The 20,107-nt window shown below is 37.4% G+C and overlaps 1 protein-coding gene across 1 annotated transcript in view; it reads right to left on the bottom strand.

The window, feature by feature from the left end:
- The window catches only part of LOC134848638 (uncharacterized), a 42,167-nt gene extending 39,213 nt beyond the window's left edge, over nucleotides 1-2,954 (bottom strand). Inside the window, exon 1 of the mRNA XM_063866156.1 lies at nucleotides 2,868-2,954. Coding sequence (XP_063722226.1) covers nucleotides 2,868-2,954 — 87 coding nt within the window. The remainder of the gene's footprint in view (nucleotides 1-2,867) is intronic.
- Nucleotides 2,955-20,107: the final 17,153 nt, after the last annotated feature.

Here is a 20,107-nt window from a genome sequence, read left to right as displayed (position 1 = left end):
CTACGTCGGGTTTTCCTGAGAGTTGAGATGCAACGTTATCTACTAGTTCAAGTGAGTTTGGCATCTGGTATTTATTTTTTGGAATTTGCTTGAGTAAATTTTTTGAAAAACGCGAGCCTCATTGATTTATCTTTCTTGCAGTTAACTACTATTGGGCTGATAAATCTATCTTTGTCGCGTGTTTCTAGCATTTTAATGTGACCTTTTGTCCCTACGTCCTTTTAACTGTATTGATTTCAGCGGGTGGTGAAAATGGATAATCTTGAGTTGGTTATTTATTTCACCATTTCTGTTGAACAATTTGTTGAATTTTTTAAAAATGGTGTGAGTGTAATCCGACGGAGTTTATGAATGACTTACTTTCAATGCTAGTTTCGGAGTGAGGAAAAAGTTTTTGCACGACTTCCATTCCGACGTGTGGTAGATTGTCAGTTCCAAGGATGTTTCGTTCGCGCCTATCATTTGTGAAGAAAGCTGCATTATCGTACGTTCATTCGTTGGATCCTATTGGTACGATGAATTAACCCACAATCTTTCTTGGGTCACCCCAGAAGCCGCAATAGAGGTCTTTCATTATAATAAAATATCCTAAAGCTCTAACTAATCTAATTTAAAATTTATAAAAGATAAAGATTACAGTTCAATTAAAATGTGTGTTATACATAACTAAGACATAAAACACTGACGCTCGCGCACTCCGAAGGAGGTCACTTGGGATAGTAAAGGTCATAAAAGACCGGTTAATTAAAACAAGATAATTGAATAAAAACAATTACAGCATAGAGAAAACTACATCACATACTTTAAGACTAATTTTAACTTCCACGAGTCTACTCAGAACTTCAAGTTTTAGCTGGACTTGCTCGGTAAACGAGCGTTCATCAAGTCAATGCGCTGCCAGAGCGTTTTTGTTCCTTATTTTGAAGAAAATGTCGGAAATAATTATGCCCAGTACAGTTTTTGTTTTTTGACAAACTTTTGATTTTTAGTCTAGGTTTTTTGTTCAAATCTTCTGATGATTTCTGATGCAGTGAGCTCAGAATTAAAACTATATATTTTTAACCTACATTTTTTTGTCTAGGTTATGGGGCTCAGATAATTGCCGCGACTTAATTCAGCAGGGAAGCAATTTTTGAATTGAAACAACTGTCTTGAATGGCAGTCGAAACAATGAGAGCTTCTTCCTGCCTGATATGAGCAGTCTTGTTCTTAGTCCTAACTGCAATTCAATTATTAAATTGAGGATATTTTTTTCAGCCATCAGTTACCATGAACTCGCTCATATTTGAAACAACCAATAAATTCTACTTCATGGTGGATCGAATAGTCAGCATATTTTTTGGATCAGATGAGAAGAAACGGAGCCTCAAAAAGAACTTGTAGACGATCAATTGTAGTATCACGTAGCGAACGTGCAACGTTTCAGTATTTCGAAACCGCCTCTTCAGCAGCCAAAAAATCTGATCTTAATACCATCCTTTTAACACCACTCAATTGCAGCGGCGTAAAAAAAGCAACCGATTAGTTTTACATAAATTACCACAAATTTCACATGTACAGAAGTCGAAACAGTTTGTTTGTGGTCAAAAAAACATATCTGAATTGGGTCGGGCAAAGTCGATACAAGCCAAAATTTGGTCTAAAAAAATGAAACCTTAAAACATATATGGGGAAACAGTCAGAGATATCGGCACTAAAAAAACGATTTCGGATCGATTTAAAGTGAAAATACGCAATGAAATCATAGAAAAGAATCATTGTAAATTAGATTATGGGCAAAAACCATAGTTACAAATCAAGAAGTCTTTTATGTCTTGTTAATTATGTCACCACACGCGATGGATGTAAAATTAAAATGATGGGCAATGATTAAATGCAACAAAAAATCAAAACTCATGAAAATAAATGGAAAAAAACATTTGAATGAATTCAAATCCGTTTTAATGTACCTAAAAGCAAAAACAATTCAAGACTCAAAAAAATGGATTTTGTTGCTTGCAACAAGCAACATAATGGAATTAAATCAGAACTGCAAATTAATAATAGCCAAAATTTAATTTAAACCAACGAAGATTCTTTTAAATGTTTGATTTAAGCCACGCGGGATTTATCCCCCTTTATTTGTTATAATTTTCACAACAGCTTGTAAAACTGATCCACATTAAAAAAACAGCAGTTGTGTGGGCCTCGTGATTCTGGTTTAGACAGATAGAGACTGGATCGGGCTCATAGCACAAACTCAACGAGTAAAAAAAAATGCGATACAGAGTTCTTGTTTTGTAATACTAGCATTGAATACTCGCTGCAGGCATAAGCCAAACACCCATTGAAGTTATATTGACAATTGCAAGATTTCTCTACTTCAATAAGAGATGTTCAGCTTCATTTTCTTGGTATACGCAATGAAGCAGGTATAAACTGTTCCCCTCCCTCTGATACAAAGTCATATAATCGGTTGAATAACACTGAAAGTAAATTCTCAGCTATGTCAAGCTGAGTTGGTCCGCTATTGAAAACTTATAGGCTTCGGTGAGAAACCAGAATTAAATCGTTTTAAAGATGATTTGGATCAAATATTTTAGCTTGGTTTTAAGATCAATTTAAATCGATTTAAAATTGATCCAAATCCATTTCAATTTTTTATGTCTAATCTTCGTACTTTTTTCATACTTAAGTGGCCTAATCCTTTTCTGTCTGTACGGGATTCTTTAAAGCTTTTTAAAAAATGTAGCGTGAGGAGTTGAAATGGAAGCATCGATTTTTGGTTGAAATTAAAATTAACACCATAACAAATAAGTAGAAAATACAGTGCGGTTATAGATGATTACATTATCTATATATCGAATAGACGGAAAGATTAGATTTACCTGTTGAATAGTTGACAACGTCACCAGAAACACAAAACCAGCAACTGCAGTGTAAATTGATGCCTTTAAGAGGTTAGGCCGGCCCATCATTCCAGAAGTTCGAGAAAACGGTAGACGATTATTTTGCGATGAAATTTATCTTTTAATTTGGTTGGAGCTTGATAATTATGTCAGGTTTTCGTTTTTACATCCGAGTCTTTCTTTATAATTATAGTTTTTTCAGTTAGGAAAAATATTTTGAAAATTCACGCATTTTTCTTGTTTTCAGAGGAAGTTATTTATGCAGTCATTTTAAATATGAGCTCAAGAGGATATAAAATGAAGCCGATTGATAATCAATTCAAAATTGATTAGATGATAACCTTTTTACAATTTTTTATTTTTTGCGTCATATGCAGTCAATTAATAATCAATTTAAAGTTAATTAGATGCTAACCTTAAGAATTTTTTTTCCACATCCTGTAAAAAAGCTATCGCATGTTTGGCAAAAAAAAAATCAAACAAAAATTACTGAGCAATACTACAAAGCTTGAGAAAACATCTTTGAGTAACATTTCAATCCTTTATTAGATTCAAAACCCGATAATTGAATCATAAATTGCGCATTTAAAAAATTGAGAATATTGATTTTTAACCTTAATTGAACAAGTTAGCTCCCGTTCATTACTTTTAGGAAAAAATTGTCAAATCAATTGTGATAATTTAATTAGAAAATTTCTGCGAACAAAAACAGTAAGACATTTTTTATTTCAAACTAAAAGCCAAGTCATAAACCGAGTAATTTGTCTCTATTTCAAGTTGCCCCTCGTATCACTGACCGTGGTTGCATAGCAAAAAGTAGATGGGTCATAAACATGACACGTTATAAAATAGTCAAATACTATATTGGTTAATATTTTTATGATTGCCTAATACTATCGATTGTTATTTCTTATTTGTCTAATTTTTTTTACTCAGTTTTTTATTTGTCTACTTTTTGACGAGTATGAAATAAAAGTTAGTTAATTTTGATCGCACTCCAACTTAAAATGTTTTTTTTTTAACGTGGTTCCTTCGAATCGCAGACGAGCTATCAGTATAGCTTTAACAGCCCTGTCGAGGATAGTCAGTTTGTATTATCTCCCAACATTCCAGATTGTGTTATTTTGTTGAGCGACTCTCTTTTTTGCGACTCAAGGCCGTTTTTTGCGTCTGGAACTTTTATCATGTACCACCATTGCAGCCGAAATCGGTCGCGCTGTGGTAGACCTGAAGCTAGAGGTCAAGTGAGAGCTCGTCCTCACACATTATTATTGCCATGGCATGGGATCGAATTTTTTGAAGTTAAAAAAGTCTCAAACGCACTGGTAGCAAACAACGCCACAAGACGTAGTTGGCCTCAAAGGTAACATACAAATTCAACTCATAACTAACTGACAAAAATGACGACCCTAAAATACCACATTCTCCCTTTCAAATAAAAGCGTATAACAATCGATTTGAAGTTTCAAACACCACTGTAGCAAAAAAAGATGTATTAGATAAGGTGTCGACCCTTTCCTTTGACAATAAGGATACAAAAAGTGGTGGCATATGAATTCAAAACAGACCATTTTGACCCTGGCAAGCATTTGACCAAGAGTAAAAAAAATTCATGTATAGCAAAAATTCCAAAATAAATAGCTGAGGAACAAAAGTTCAATGAGTGATTGTTTAAAAATTCTAACTACTCTGGTTTTATGATGAAATCGAAGTTAAAGTTGAGTTAAAAGATGAGTTAAATCAATCGAACTAGTCGTTGAATCAAAAATTTAAACAGCAAAATGAACAAGGATGTGCAAAAGCTACACAGCTGTTTGGGAGATACCAGATAAGATGGTAGTAAGGTTTACCGCAAAATAAAAACAAGGATAGCCGGTTACTGTGCAAGCAGAAAGAATGTTCCGACCATAAATTGTCGTAAGAAAATTACGGTTTAGAAATTTTTTTTCCAAATTGGTGTTGTTTTTTTCAGCTTGGTGTGATAAAAGGATCTGACGAAAAAATACAATTGAGGCATATTAGACAGTCGTAGTGATATAGGCAACTTGGACAAAAATTTTCGTAGAAAAATTACTAGAAAAACTTTTTAAAAAAATTGAAGCAAAAAAACTCTAAAAAATTGTTTTACATGCTTAAAACTAAGTTTTAATGTCTCAAATTAGGCATAATTCAGCTTAAAAGCCTACACGTTCACGCCATATTAATTCGAAATAAGACCACAAATCAAAAACTTCAAACCGGTTTTTCTCAACACTGAGACAATTTTTTGGACATTTTTCAAGGTCGTTTGAATCACGAAAGATTGAAAGTGCTCCCATATGATATATCACTCAACCCAGTTTGTTGATTATTGTGGTACCTGATTTTGCGTGGGAAAAAAAACAAAAAATACACACACGAATACAAAGTTCCTCCCCATTTTCAATGGTCGGAACAATAAATGAGTTGTGTAGCAGCACTGCAACGCAGCAAAGAGTATATGACTATACTGTACATACCCCGTTAAAAGTTTTTTTTTCAAACAATCAGATGAAATGCTTTCCTTTGTCCACCGAGAGAAATGTGCCATAAGTCAGCATAAAAAATTTAAGACCAACGCCATAGCCCACTTGGATAATCATATATCGAGGTATTGAGCCGCTCAGTAGAGTTTTGGGGTCTTCTTAATTGCTATACCAGGAAGAAGAAAAACTGTGAGGACAGTCAATACAAACAGCAAAGAAACGAAGTTTGATTAATGAATCGCTCAATTTGAATAACTTTTAAGAAGTACTTTTTAGTACAAAAAGGAGGTTTGTAGTTTGAAGCAGAATGAGGATTAAAACTGGAGATGTTTGAATTCTACTAATAACGTTAAGATTCAGTAGTTTAAGTGGAACTAAGATGAAGTTATATTCATATGTGGCTCCCGGCATGAGCAGGATTAAGTTCGAAAGTCAAACTTTAAACAGAGGAAAAAAGTCTTCATAGATTTGTCACCAGGTTGTGGTAACATAGGTATCTAGTATCTAGGTTTGTTTCAAATGTTTGGACTGAACGGTTTCTTAGTGCATTCAACGTCATTTTTCCTCCCAATATGTCACTGTTACCTGCAATCGAATCGAAAGGAAACCACTGTTCCAGCGGAGCCATGTTGGCATTAGAATGTAGAGATAGTCCCTCCTCAGAGTTAGAAGACACCACGGAGTTGAATGAAGTCTCCCACGCTGAGTTTTCGAGAGTCTTGACTACTAACATTCTGGAGGTACCGAAACCAGAGAGCTCGCAATCGGGGAAAGGGTTACCAGGTCATCAATCCCTCAAATTACGAGAGGCTCAGATGGCCCCAAGAGGCTCAGTTTCAGGGTTATGAATTGGTATTTTAACTTGTTCTCCAGAGCGCTCATCAGAATTCTTCTGAGAAAGGCTGGTGGAAACTCTTTCCCCAGTAATTGAGTTCTGTGCTCAAACCTCCGTGTCTTGAGTTCTGTGTCTTGGTTGATTTTTCAATGGAACATCCTGGGGTTTCAAACTGGTCCGATTTTGGGACTCACTTGATGTCGGCGTCTCTGTAGCAGTCTCGATAGAGGTAGGTTGAAATCCGCTCTTCGGTTGTGTATCAGTTTCACTTCTGATTGGTGAAGCCACCGTTGCATTGAAAACGCTGCTGAATGTAGGTTCTGCAATAGTACTAGAAACTATCCGCTTAGCTGTAGTATTCGGTCCAAATAATTCATCAGGGCTGCTGATAGTAACTGTAGCACTCGGGTTTTCTAACTTCAGAATATTAGCGTTCTTAGCATAAAGAGGCTGACTTGAAGTACAAAGGTATTCCTTGATGTCCTTTAGGATTTTTGGTTCACTTGAAATCTCATCCGACTCTTTCTCTTCGAAAGCCTATAGCTAGATAGTGGTAGTTGAAAAATCTATTGTGATGATCGCAGGGTACGCAACTTGTTTATTCGATTGGGATCAAAATGGGTTTTCAATCGTCCTGTAAGGCAAACTCTTTTTCATTTAGAAAAGTATCTCGTGAACTGCTTACGGCTGCATTGCGACGTGAAATTATTAGTCTTATAAAATAGCCCGTTTGTTTCTAAAATTTTGACGTGTCAGACATTAAAAGTTTCCTGGATGTCTTTTTTTCGGTTTTAGTGAGGCGTAAAAATAGATTATCTGACGCCTCTTTTTTTGGGCTTTTTGGGCTGAATGGATTGTGTGTTACTTCTAGATTTCGTATAGTTTTAGATTTCTTAATTAGCTTTCGTATATTTTAGTGTTATTTAAGAGTTTTTCCAATGTATTTCAAGAGAGTGACTCATCAAGTATCGCATGTTGTATGTTCTCCGGTATGCCCCAATCCTCCCTTTCTGCTCGGCAAATTAATTTTCCCCTTGTCTAGATAATTTCTTCATAATTCAGGTTTTGTTTGACTGCCAAATTTTTCATCTTCTTTAGCCCTTAAACATGAACCTTGATCTGTTCTGATGGTATTTGATGAGCCTTAAAGGGCTATTTTGTTCTGTATGAACTCTTAAGCTGGAGTGCTAGTAATGATTTGTGCTGATAGACACTTTGAAAAATGATCGATACACACAAGGATGTATACGCTAGAGCCAGTGAAGTCGAATTTCCAATATCGTTCTGATTATACCGCAGGATACAATTCTCTCACATCAGCCGAAGGTCTAACTGGTTTTAAAACCTTACTGGTTTGTACATACTAAATACAGTTTCCTCCAAGGACTTCAGTTTAACGACAGATTTTAGAGCATCAAAAACACTAGATGGCTGAGTTATTCATTGCGAACTGGCCTGCGTACGTTTCTTGTAAACTCGATAGCATTGGGGTTCTTACAGAACTAGGCGTCCCTCAAAGTATTAGCAGCCACCATTCTGAGGGAGGTTATCAAGACATGAGAAGAAAAGACCTCTAACTGAGCAATATCTTGTTTTCCATTTTGTTTTAGCGTTTTTAATTTTGGTGGCATCAGCTCCTTAACGGTAGGCAAAACCAAGAAACGAATATCAGAAACTGCTATCCATTGAAAAAGGAGGCCCTGAGCATGAATTGATTAGCAGTTACGCTCCGGGAAAGGGCTATACAGGATATTCACAGGGGTTTAACTGCATTGGAGCTTTCATCCAAGTCAGTTTTGACTCAGAAATGGAAGAGATAGAATCAGCTACTTGATTAAATAACAGAACCTTGCCAAATCTTTTGTCCTGCAGTCAGGATTACACAGTTTTGTTTTGGTGTGTGAATTTGACATACTTTCAAGTGTGCTTGCCCTGGTTTGTTTGAAGCTGTTCAGCAGCATAGTCAATTTTTTCTTCGCGTTCATTTTATTGATTGTTTTGTCAAGGCTATTTCCACCAATCAACATGCAGGAGTCACTTTCTTTAATATTATGATATTGAAAAAAAAAACATTTTCTTTAATTACTTGTCTAGGATATAAATTTTTCTTAATTTTTTCAAATTGTAGATAAATCCTGATTTATCAAATTAAGCGAGGATGAAATTTTGGAGGTTTTGCGTGGTTTGGCTGAAAGTGCACGAAGCGCATTTTTCTCCAGATAAAACTTTGGAAACAGCGGATCTAACTGGAATTCCAAGAAATCGATCTTCGGTCCAGTCAACTACCGGCCTCTCAAGGAATTGGGAAGCCCAGGCCTCATCGTGGAACCATCGAAGCATCGCACGAGCATTGTCAGAATTAGGGTGGCGATTCCCGCGCAGTTAAGAGCTGTGAAGAAGCTTTTTGAGCCGAAGAGTATAGGACTCCCCGATACTGCTTACTTGGGCCCAAAATTGTCGAAAGACCCCAGATCGAAAAATCCTATAAAACCTCACAACTGGCCAAGACTCTGGCAGTCTATGATCGCTCAGACCCTGGAGCAGCGAGGGTGATCATTGTTGGGGCTCGGACTTCGATGGAACGTCTCCAAAGTTGTTCTGGCCAGAAACGTTGGTGTACCTGCTGTCGGGGTCGGAGCTCAATCAGATGTTGACTCTGGTTGTGGCAATGAACTCAGAAACGCCGTGTGAACCCGAGTTGTTGTTGTTGGCGGGGATGAATGATCATCTGCAGGCAGCAGGATTGCTTGGGCCCTTGAGAAATGGAGAGCCGACACCGAAGAAGATCTGGGATGTGATTCAGACGTTGCTTAGCGCAATGAACGAGGCGCAGAAATTAATGACCCCTCGACTGGGATAGAAAACGAAGTTGGTATTCAATTCCTGACCAGGCTATGCAAGCATGCCACCAGCTCTTCAGTTCGTGTATGCGATGTTAGTCTTGATTGCGGAGGGCTGCGGATGTTAACGGGAGCTCCTAATTGAGAACTTGAGCCGGTGAACTTGAGATTTTTGAAGTCGAAAATTGTGGTGGCTTAGGCAGATGTGTCTCCTGCCCCTAGGGGTTTCTACGAGCTTGCAGGAATATTGTTCGTGTTGGACGAGGTGCTTTGTCTATAGATATCGAATCTGAGATAGGGGATGAGCAGCCCGTGGTGAGCCACTTGACCGCCAGTTTGTGGTTTCGGAGCATGGAGCTCTCGATTACGGGTTCCACTAGCAGTGCGAGGGGATCCATCAACGATCGAAAGTTTGGGTCGGGAGCAGAGAAGCAGTTGAAGTCGATGGCGTATCGCCTAACTCAAGAAAGAGGGAAATGGCCGTTCTTGACGCCAATGCTGGAGAAGATTACGGACAAGACAAAGGAAAACGCGCCTCCCCTAATTAAGCAAATATGGCAGTTTCTGCCGGAGGGTAATGACGGTGGAAAGAGGGAAATGAAGGTGGGAACGTTCGTCACGTCATCAAACGAGACCACTATCGTTGTCTTTAGGAGAGAGCATGCAAAGGTTGAATTGAAAACCAGAAAATCATACGGAATCTTGAAATTCTTGAGTCCTTGCTGGGCGAAGAAGTACATGGATAAGATATTTTACGCGGGGAACACTATTTTTGAGGCGTTCGTACAGGATCTCTTGAGCATGTCGATCAACCTGATGCTAGTTTTGTATCTGGTGTATCCCAGGTACTTGTTCAACATGGGCCCAGCTTATGTGTTCAGCAGGGGTGTGGAAACCCTCTGAATTGACGGGTTCTTGGCCTTAATACTCTTAATGCATGGAATTCTGGTGGCATTCTACCGATTGATGTAGTTCATGGATCCCCTGTCAGTAAAAAAAAGTCCACCCGAATTTTGAGACTTACTCCTAAAAATGTGCTGCGGGGCTAAAAACCCTACTGATGCAATATCTCTTAACGCAAAATCGGTATTTGACAGAAGAGGGAGAAGAACCACTGCCGGTTTGTTTATTAAATGACGAGATAGAGGGTCGACAACGCACACATCTCTTTACGGCATTTGTTCAACAGAAAAACCATACTGTAGTTGTTTTTCAGCCACGTTGTTCACCTTGACTGGGTTGTTTTTTTCGTATCTTTGTTTTTACAGGGTTCAAATAAGTTACAAATGGTCTGGCAAGGTTTCGTCGAGCGTTTTGAAAAATTCAAAGACCCTTCTCGTGTATTCCCAGGTTGCGCTAACTGTCGCTATTAAAATATCATCTGGGTAACTATCGGTATTTAGTGTTTTCTTAAGTACATCCCCATCAAACTTTGAAATTCATCAGACATATCTCCCAATACGTAAACTCCTATAAAACATTTATGGAACCTTTATGTCACTGTTTTTACAAAGCTAAGGCCAGGAAAACTTAGAATTTGTCTATATTTCCTTTTTGAAATCCGTTGAATAGTGTGTTATCTCTCGTCTTACGTCATTTCATCAATTTGGTATGACTGTTCAGCAGTGCAGTATATTTTGTTTTTGTTCCGAATATTGAAAATGGGGAGGAACTTTATATTTGGGTGTTTTAGTTTTTTTTGCTGTTTGTTTTCCACGCAAAATCAGGTACCACAAACAATGATCGGACTGGGTTGAGTGATATGACATTATAAAGCCCTTTCAGTCGTGATTCGAACCACCTTAAAAATTTCCAAAAAAAACCCAGTGTTGAGAAAAACTCTTTTGAATTTTATGATTTTTTGTCTTATATCGAGCGAAAAAAGCCGGCGAGCAGGCTTACTAACTGAATTATGCCCAAGCAAGTAAAACTGTTTTTGGAGTTTTTAGGCTTCAATTTGGTAATAAAAAATTTCTAAAAGTTTCAGCAAAAAGTTTCCTAAACAAAGCTTCCTAAATTTTCTTTTAGTTTTTCTAATTATTTTTCTACAACAATTATGTTCATTTTGGAGATATTACTCTTTGACTGTCTAATATGCCTAAATTACATTTCTACGTCAGATTCTTTTATCACACCAAGCAGAAAAAATTTACGCTAACAAGGCTTGGGAACGTTTTTTGATGGTCACGAAAATTCATTCAACACAAGTTAGTGATCACTGCCTGAGAAAATTTAATTTCGATAATTTTGGCAATTGAGAAATAGATGGCAGCAGGACCCCCAGTCCACGTAATTTTTTCGAGGCAATCAATAACTCCTTAGGTTCATATGCAAGAATTTGAGCATCGTCTGAAGTTTGCAATTTCAGTCGACAAAAATTGACAAAAATTTTTTTAACCACAATCCACACCAACACTCTTTTTTTTATTGTTGGGATCATATATTTTCCTCGGGTCATTGGAATCATATCTACTTTCCTCGGGTCCTTCAGGAATCCCTCTTTGACAAATCTGGAAGAGAAGAATTTTGGCCACCAACTACCGGTTTCCAACTACAGTTGCTGGAAAATTTTGTCGCAAGTTGGTTTTCGATACTCGGCAGGCAATAATTATTTTTCTGTATCTGTCGTATGATTAATCTGGATTCCAGTGCATTTTTAGATACTTCTTTTTTCATCTTGATTTTTTTGGCAATACAAAAAACCTATCCTAACAACCTTCGAATTTCTATATCTGCCCCTTTTTTGTAGAACGTTTATTTCATTGTCTATTTTTTTTGCAGAAAATTTATGGGAACCGTTTTCCTCGTCTATTCTTAGGATTTTAGTGTTTTCAAAATTTTGGCCATGTTATAACAAATTTTCCAGACTCTTTCAGTCATTTTTTCAAGGTTGCTTCTCCGCAGTGTTTTTGTTGTTTCCTCCAGTCTTCCGCTCTCCACATTAAAAATGTCTCCGGCTGGTACCTCCACTATATAGTCAGACAAAAATTTAATGGAAAAATTGATTCTTACAGATCTACTTGACTTTTGGGCTATTTGCTTCTGCTAAAAACAGTAAATTTTAGAATAATACTAAAAAAAAATTTACTCAAAAATGAGTTGAATCATTTGGAAACTTCCTTGAATGAATTCGTGCAAAAAATCAAAATTGAAGACTTAGATTTGATATTGAAGCCCTGAAACCGCAATTAAAAATCTGCGTAGTATTGGAAAGTTTCGTTACCTTTTGTTTGCATGTATCTGCCTATCTAAAACTGTCTTGCTCAAAATTGTAAGCTAGTTTCTCTCACTAACGGTATCTTGAATTAGAGTCGAAATGCAGCTTTTCCTCTGTTGACGCATAAAACGCATAAGTCAAAACTTCGTACTGTAAAACTGCGTTCAGCATTATTTGCCCATAAAAGTTGATTTTTACCTACAATTTTTCTCAACTTGTATTACATACCTTGAAAACTTAAAAAATTGTTTAGAAAATTTGTAGTATGATCTATAAAGGAAAGTTTGAACTCAGTTTCAACACCTCAGAAAAGAACAATTACTTCTATTCGATAGCTAATCAATTCAATGTCCCGTCTCATGTTTTTGTTGCTTCTATTAACTTTGTACTATTAACTTTGCTTTATCATCATTTAAAGTCAGCTTGTTGTTTTGTAACCAACATTATGGTTTATCCAAAAATTTATGAGGTCGACTGGTTGTTTTACTGTTTCTACCAGTTTTTTTAAGTCAGTGTCGTCTGCATACAAAATGAGATTACTTTCACTTTTTTCCAGTTCAATGTCCTTTATAACAATTGATTGTTGGCTAAAGTATGAGACATTTTCTGTGAGATACAAGTTTTTTGAACCTTAATTGACCCGCTCAAAACTTCACTTGAAACTGGTATGAGAAAAATATGCCTGAATTATGATGATTCATTGCCTTCTTTAAAGAGATGTTTATTTTTAGCAATTTTGAATATGTCTGGAAAAACCAATCTTTTTGTCTGATTCTAACAACTTTGCAGTGAATTTTGTCAAATTTGAAAGCAAAACTAGACAAATTTTGGAGATGATTGACCCTGAGTCTACACGCATCTATGCCCAACTTGGTTCTTAAAGATTCAATTATCTTTTCTTCAATTTCCGTTATAACTGCAAGATACGCTGAGTTCATTTTCACTTTTGTGAGTTTTTGCTTTAAAATAAGACCACAAAAAGCAGTTACAGATATAATGAAACTGGTAAATCATCTTTCTATAATAGAAAAAAAAGTTCTTTATACGTCTTTTTGGTCTTAGTTTCTCTGGTTGCTGTTTTTCCTTTATAGGCAATGATTGTTCCCACCCAATTAGCAAGCTTATCATTTCACAGAGCTTCTTGCTTATTCTTACAGCAATCAATTTAACTTCAACACAAAATAAAAGATTTAACGATGGTGTTATTATACTTTTGTCCAATAAATTTTCTGGAGTCACAAATCTTTTTTCCACGGCATTGGAAGAAATTGGAAATTAAACACACGTAATAATTGTTTTGTGTAGTTTATCTAAATGGGCTATTGTAATTTTAGGTGTGTGTTTGTATGGCAAAATTTAGAGTTATGTCTCTATACGCAGTTCGCCTATAGAGACATAAATCTTAATTTTGCTGTACAAACCTTTACCTAAAATTTACAATAGCCCATTTAGTAAAACGATTTAGATTGGATTGAATGAATTTTTACGTTAGATAGGAAAAATTGATTTTGTAGCCTAAAAAACTGATATAAATCGTGTTACATGGGTTTTGCAAGGCATTGAAATCCATCAAAATCTTAACTAAGTTAATTTTTTGTAAGTATTCTTTTTGTTTCGAATTTTGAGCCCTCAAAAAAAGTCACCATCGGAGCAATAAAGAACAAGAGTCATTAAATTTTTAAAAACGACTTCTAATGTTATAAACTTCGTTGGGGGTTGGGAAATTGGAAAAGAGTCCAATTATGTGGTTCATTTTCTTGTTCTTCAACATCTAGCAAGTGTTTTAGTTAAAATATTGAAAATAAAACATTTCAATAAATCTTTTAAACAGCTTGTTTTTTTGCCTTGTTTGCAAAAAAAAATTGATCAAAACTGTTTTTGGACCCTTGAATCGATCTGCCCCGGAGTCTTTTTGAAGTTTTAGTGAGTGGAAATCTATCCAACAAAAACTTGGAAACCAGATCTGAGCATCGTAAAATCTTGCCTATTTCAGATCTTGTCCAGACATGGTGCATGTTTCGTTTGGACATGGACATGTCTGAATCAGGACTGACGCAGGCATGGATTCCATCACAAAAGCAGATCTGCTCAAGGCCTGATTCAGACCTGGGGCACACATGGGTCAGACCTGGTACAGATCTGCAGCAGGTCTGACCCATGTGTGCCCCAGGTCTGAATCAGGCCTTGAGCAGATCTGCTTTTGTGATGGAATCCATGCCTGCCTCAGTCCTGATTCAGACATGTCCATGTCCAAACGAAACATGCACCATGTCTGGACAAGATCTGAAATAGGCAAGATTTTACGATGCTCAGATCTGGTTTCCAAGTTTTTGTAAGGTACGGGTTATTTAAGAGTTTTTCCAATGTATTTGAAGAGAGTGACTCATCAAGTATCGCATGTTCTATGTTCTCCGGTACGCCCCAATCCTCCCTTTCTGCTCGGCAAATTAATTTTCCCTTTGTCTAGATAATTTCTTCCGAATTCAGGTTTTGTTTGACTGCCAAATTTTTCATCTTCTTTAGCCCTTAAACATGAACCTTGATCGGTTCTGATGGTATTTGGTGAGCCGTAAAGTGCTATTTTGTTCTGTAGGAACTCTTAGCTGGAGGGCTAGTAATGATTTGAGCTGATAGAAATTTTGAAAAATGATCGATACACTTAAGGACGTGTACGCTAGAGCCAATGAAGTCGATTTTCCAATATCCTTTTGATTATACCGCAGGATACAATTCTCACATCAGCCGAAGGTCTAACTGCTTTTAAAACCTTACTGGTTTGTACATACTAAATGCAGTTTCCTCCAAGGAATTCAGTTTAACGACAGATTTTAGAGCATCAAACACACTAAATGGCTGAGCTATTCATTGCAAACTGGCCTTCGAACGTTTCTTGTAAACTCGATAGCATTGGGGTTCTTACAGAACTAGGCGTCCCTCAAAGTATTAGCAGCCACCATTCTGAGGGAGGTTATCAAGACATGAGAAGAAAAGACCTCTAACTGAGCAATATCTTGTTTTCCATTTTGTTTTAGCGTTTTTAATTTTGGTGGCATCAGCTCCTTAACGGTAGGCAAAACCAAGAAACGAATATCAGAAACTGCTATCCATTGAAAAAAGAGGCCCTGAGCATGAATTGATTAGCAGTTACGCTCCGGGAAAGGGCTATACAGGATATTCACAGGGGTTTAACTGCATTGGAGCTTTCATCCAAGTCAGTTTTGACTCAGAAATGGAAGAGATAGAATCAGTTACTTGATTAAATAACAGAACCTTGCCAAATCTTTTGTCCTGCAGTCAGGATTACACAGTTTTGTTTTGGTGTGTGAATTTGACATACTTTCAAGTGTGCTTGCCCTGGTTTGTTTGAAGCTGTTCAGCAGCATAGTCAATTTTTTCTTCGCGTTCATTTTATTGATTGTTTTGTCAAGGCTATTTCCACCAATCAACATGCAGGAGTCACTTTCTTTAATATTATGATATTGAAAAAAAAACATTTTCTTTAATTACTTGTCTAGGATATAAATTTTTCTTAATTTTTTCAAATTGTAGATAAATCCTGATTTATCAAATTAAGCGAGGATGAAATTTTGGAGGTTTTGCGTGGTTTGGCTGAAAGTGCACGAAGCGCATTTTTCTCCAGATAAAACTTTGGAAACAGCGGATCTAACTGGAATTCCAAGAAATCGATCTTCGGTCCAGTCAACTACCGGCCTCTCAAGGAATTGGGAAGCCCAGGCCTCATCGTGGAACCATCGAAGCATCGCACGAGCATTGTCAGAATTAGGGTGGCGATTCCCGCGCAGTTAAGAGCTGTGAAGAAGCTTTTTGAGCCGAAGAGTATAGGACTCCCCGATACTGCTTACTTGGGCCCAAAATTGTCGAAAGACCCCAGATCGAAAAATCCTATAAAACCTCACAACTGGCCAAGACTCTGGCAGTCTATGATCGCTCAGACCCTGGAGCAGCGAGGGTGATCATTGTTGGGGCTCGGACTTCGATGGAACGTCTCCAAAGTTGTTCTGGCCAGAAACGTTGGTGTACCTGCTGTCGGGGTCGGAGCTCAATCAGATGTTGACTCTGGTTGTGGCAATGAACTCAGAAACGCCGTGTGAACCCGAGTTGTTGTTGTTGGCGGGGATGAATGATCATCTGCAGGCAGCAGGATTGCTTGGGCCCTTGAGAAATGGAGAGCCGACACCGAAGAAGATCTGGGATGTGATTCAGACGTTGCTTAGCGCAATGAACGAGGCGCAGGAATTAATGACCCCTCGACTGGGATAGAAAACGAAGTTGGTATTCAATTCCTGACCAGGCTATGCAAGCATGCCACCAGCTCTTCAGTTCGTGTATGCGATGTTAGTCTTGATTGCGGAGGGCTGCGGATGTTAACGGGAGCTCCTAATTGAGAACTTGAGCCGGTGAACTTGAGATTTTTGAAGTCGAAAATTGTGGTGGCTTAGGCAGATGTGTCTCCTGCCCCTAGGGGTTTCTACGAGCTTGCAGGAATATTGTTCGTGTTGGACGAGGTGCTTTGTCTATAGATATCGAATCTGAGATAGGGGATGAGCAGCCCGTGGTGAGCCACTTGACCGCCAGTTTGTGGTTTCGGAGCATGGAGCTCTCGATTACGGGTTCCACTAGCAGTGCGAGGGGATCCATCAACGATCGAAAGTTTGGGTCGGGAGCAGAGAAGCAGTTGAAGTCGATGGCGTATCGCCTAACTCAAGAAAGAGGGAAATGGCCGTTCTTGACGCCAATGCTGGAGAAGATTACGGACAAGACAAAGGAAAACGCGCCTCCCCTAATTAAGCAAATATGGCAGTTTCTGCCGGAGGGTAATGACGGTGGGAAGAGGGAAATGAAGGTGGGAACGTTCGTCGCGTCATCAAACGAGACCACTATCGTTGTCTTTAGGAGAGAGCATGCAAAGGTTGAATTGAAAACCAGAAAATCATACGGAATCTTGAAATTCTTGAGTCCTTGCTGGGCGAAGAAGTACATGGATAAGATATTTTACGCGGGAACACTATTTTTGAGGCGTTCGTACAGGATCTCTTGAGCATGTCGATCAACCTGATGCTAGTTTTGTATCTGGTGTATCCCAGGTACTTGTTCAACATGGGCCCAGCTTATGTGTTCAGCAGGGGTGTGGAAACCCTCTGAATTGACGGGTTTTTGACCTTAATACTCTTAATGCATGGAATTCTGGTGGCATTCTACCGATTGATGTAGTTCATGGATCCCCTGTCAGTAAAAAAAAGTCCACCCGAATTTTGAGACTTACTCCTAAAAATGTGCTGCGGGGCTAAAAACCCTACTGATGCAATATCTCTTAACGCAAAATCGGTATTTGACAGAAGAGGGAGAAGAACCACTGCCGGTTTGTTTATTAAATGACGAGATAGAGGGTCGACAACGCACACATCTCTTTACGGCATTTGTTCAACAGAAAAACCATACTGTAGTTGTTTTTCAGCCACGTTGTTCACCTTGACTGGGTTGTTTTTTTCGTATCTTTGTTTTTACAGGGTTCAAATAAGTTACAAATGGTCTGGCAAGGTTTCGTCGAGCGTTTTGAAAAATTCAAAGACCCTTCTCGTGTATTCCCAGGTTGCGCTAACTGTCGCTATTAAAATATCATCTGGGTAACTATCGGTATTTAGTGTTTTCTTAAGTACATCCCCATCAAACTTTGAAATTCATCAGACATATCTCCCAATACGTAAACTCCTATAAAACATTTATGGAACCTTTATGTCCCTGTTTTTACAAAGCTAAGGCCAGGAAAACTTGGAATTTGTCTATATTTCCTTTTTGAAATCCGTTGAATAGTGTGTTATCTCTCGTCTTACGTCATTTCATCAATTTGGTATGACTGCTCAGCAGTGCAGTATATTTTGTTTTTGTTCCGAATATTGAAAATGGGGAGGAACTTTATATTTGGGTGTTTTAGTTTTTTTTTTTGCTGTTTGTTTTCCACGCAAAATCAGGTACCACAAACAATGATCGGACTGGGTTGAGTGATATGACATTATAAAGCCCTTTCAGTCGTGATTCGAACCACCTTAAAAATTTCCAAAAAAAACCCAGTGTCGAGAAAAACTCTTTTGAATTTTATGATTTTTTGTCTTAATTCGAGCGAATAAAGCCGGCGAGCAGGCTTACTAACTGAATTATGCCCAAGCAAGTAAAACTGTTTTTGGAGTTTTTAGGCTTCAATTTGGTAATAAAAAATTTCTAAAAGTTTCAGCAAAAAGTTTCCTAAACAAAGCTTCCTAAATTTTCTTTTAGTTTTTCTAATTATTTTTCTACAACAATTATGTTCATTTTGGAGATATTACTCTTTGACTGTCTAATATGCCTAAATTATATTTCTACGTCAGATTCTTTTATCACACCAAGCAGAAAAAATTTACGCTAACAAGGCTTAGGAACGTTTTTTGATGGTCACGAAAATTCATTCAACACAAGTTAGTGATCACTGCCTGAGAAAATTTAATTTCGATAATTTTGGCAATTGAGAAATAGATGGCAGCAGGACCCCCAGTCCACGTAATTTTTTCGAGGCAATCAATAACTCCTTAGGTTCATATGCAAGAATTTGAGCATCGTCTGAAGTTTGCAATTTCAGTCGACAAAAATTGACAAAAATTTTTTTAACCACAATCCACACCAACACTCTTTTTTTTTATTGTTGGGATCATATATTTTCCTCGGGTCATTGGAATCATATCTACTTTCCTCGGGTCCTTCAGGAATCCCTCTTTGACAAATCTGGAAGAGAAGAATTTTGGCCACCAACTACCGGTTTCCAACTACAGTTGCTGGAAAATTTTGTCGCAAGCTGGTTTTCGATACTCGGCAGGCAATAATTATTTTTCTGTATCTGTCGTATGATTAATCTGGATTCCAGTGCATTTTTAGATACTTCTTTTTTCATCTTGATTTTTTTGGCAATACAAAAAACCTATCCTAACAACCTTCGAATTTCCATATCTGCCCCTTTTTTGTAGAACGTTTATTTCATTGTCTATTTTTTTTGCAGAAAATTTATGGGAACCGTTTTCCTCGTCTATTCTTAGGATTTTAGTGTTTTCAAAATTTTGGCCAAGTTATAACAAATTTTCCAGACTCTTTCAGTCATTTTTTCAAGGTTGCTTCTCCGCAGTGTTTTTGTTGTTTCCTCCAGTCTTCCGCTCTCCACATTAAAAATGTCTCCGGCTGGTACCTCCACTATATAGTCAGACAAAAATTTAATGGAAAAATTGATTCTTACAGATCTACTTGACTTTTGGGCTATTTGCTTCTGCTAAAAACAGTAAATTTTAGAATAATACTAAAAAAAAATTTACTCAAAAATGAGTTGAATCATTTGGAAACTTCCTTGAATGAATTCGTGCAAAAAATCAAAATTGAAGACTTAGATTTGATATTGAAGCCCTGAAACCGCAATTAAAAATCTGCGTAGTATTGGAAAGTTTCGTTACCTTTTGTTTGCATGTATCTGCCTATCTAAAACTGTCTTGCTCAAAATTGTAAGCTAGTTTCTCTCACTAACGGTATCTTGAATTAGAGTCGAAATGCAGCTTTTCCTCTGTTGACGCATAAAACGCATAAGTCAAAACTTCGTACTGTAAAACTGCGTTCAGCATTATTTGCCCATAAAAGTTGATTTTTACCTACAATTTTTCTCAACTTGTATTACATACCTTGAAAACTTAAAAAATTGTTTAGAAAATTTGTAGTATGATCTATAAAGGAAAGTTTGAACTCAGTTTCAACACCTCAGAAAAGAACAATTACTTCTATTCGATAGCTAATCA

Source organism: Symsagittifera roscoffensis, chromosome 6 (genome assembly GCF_963678635.1).
Source record: "Symsagittifera roscoffensis chromosome 6, txSymRosc1.1, whole genome shotgun sequence".
In the NCBI taxonomy this organism is placed as follows: domain Eukaryota; kingdom Metazoa; phylum Xenacoelomorpha; order Acoela; family Convolutidae; genus Symsagittifera; species Symsagittifera roscoffensis.
The sequence above is the reverse complement of the archived record's forward strand: the minus strand, read 5'-3'. Positions and strand labels throughout refer to the sequence as shown.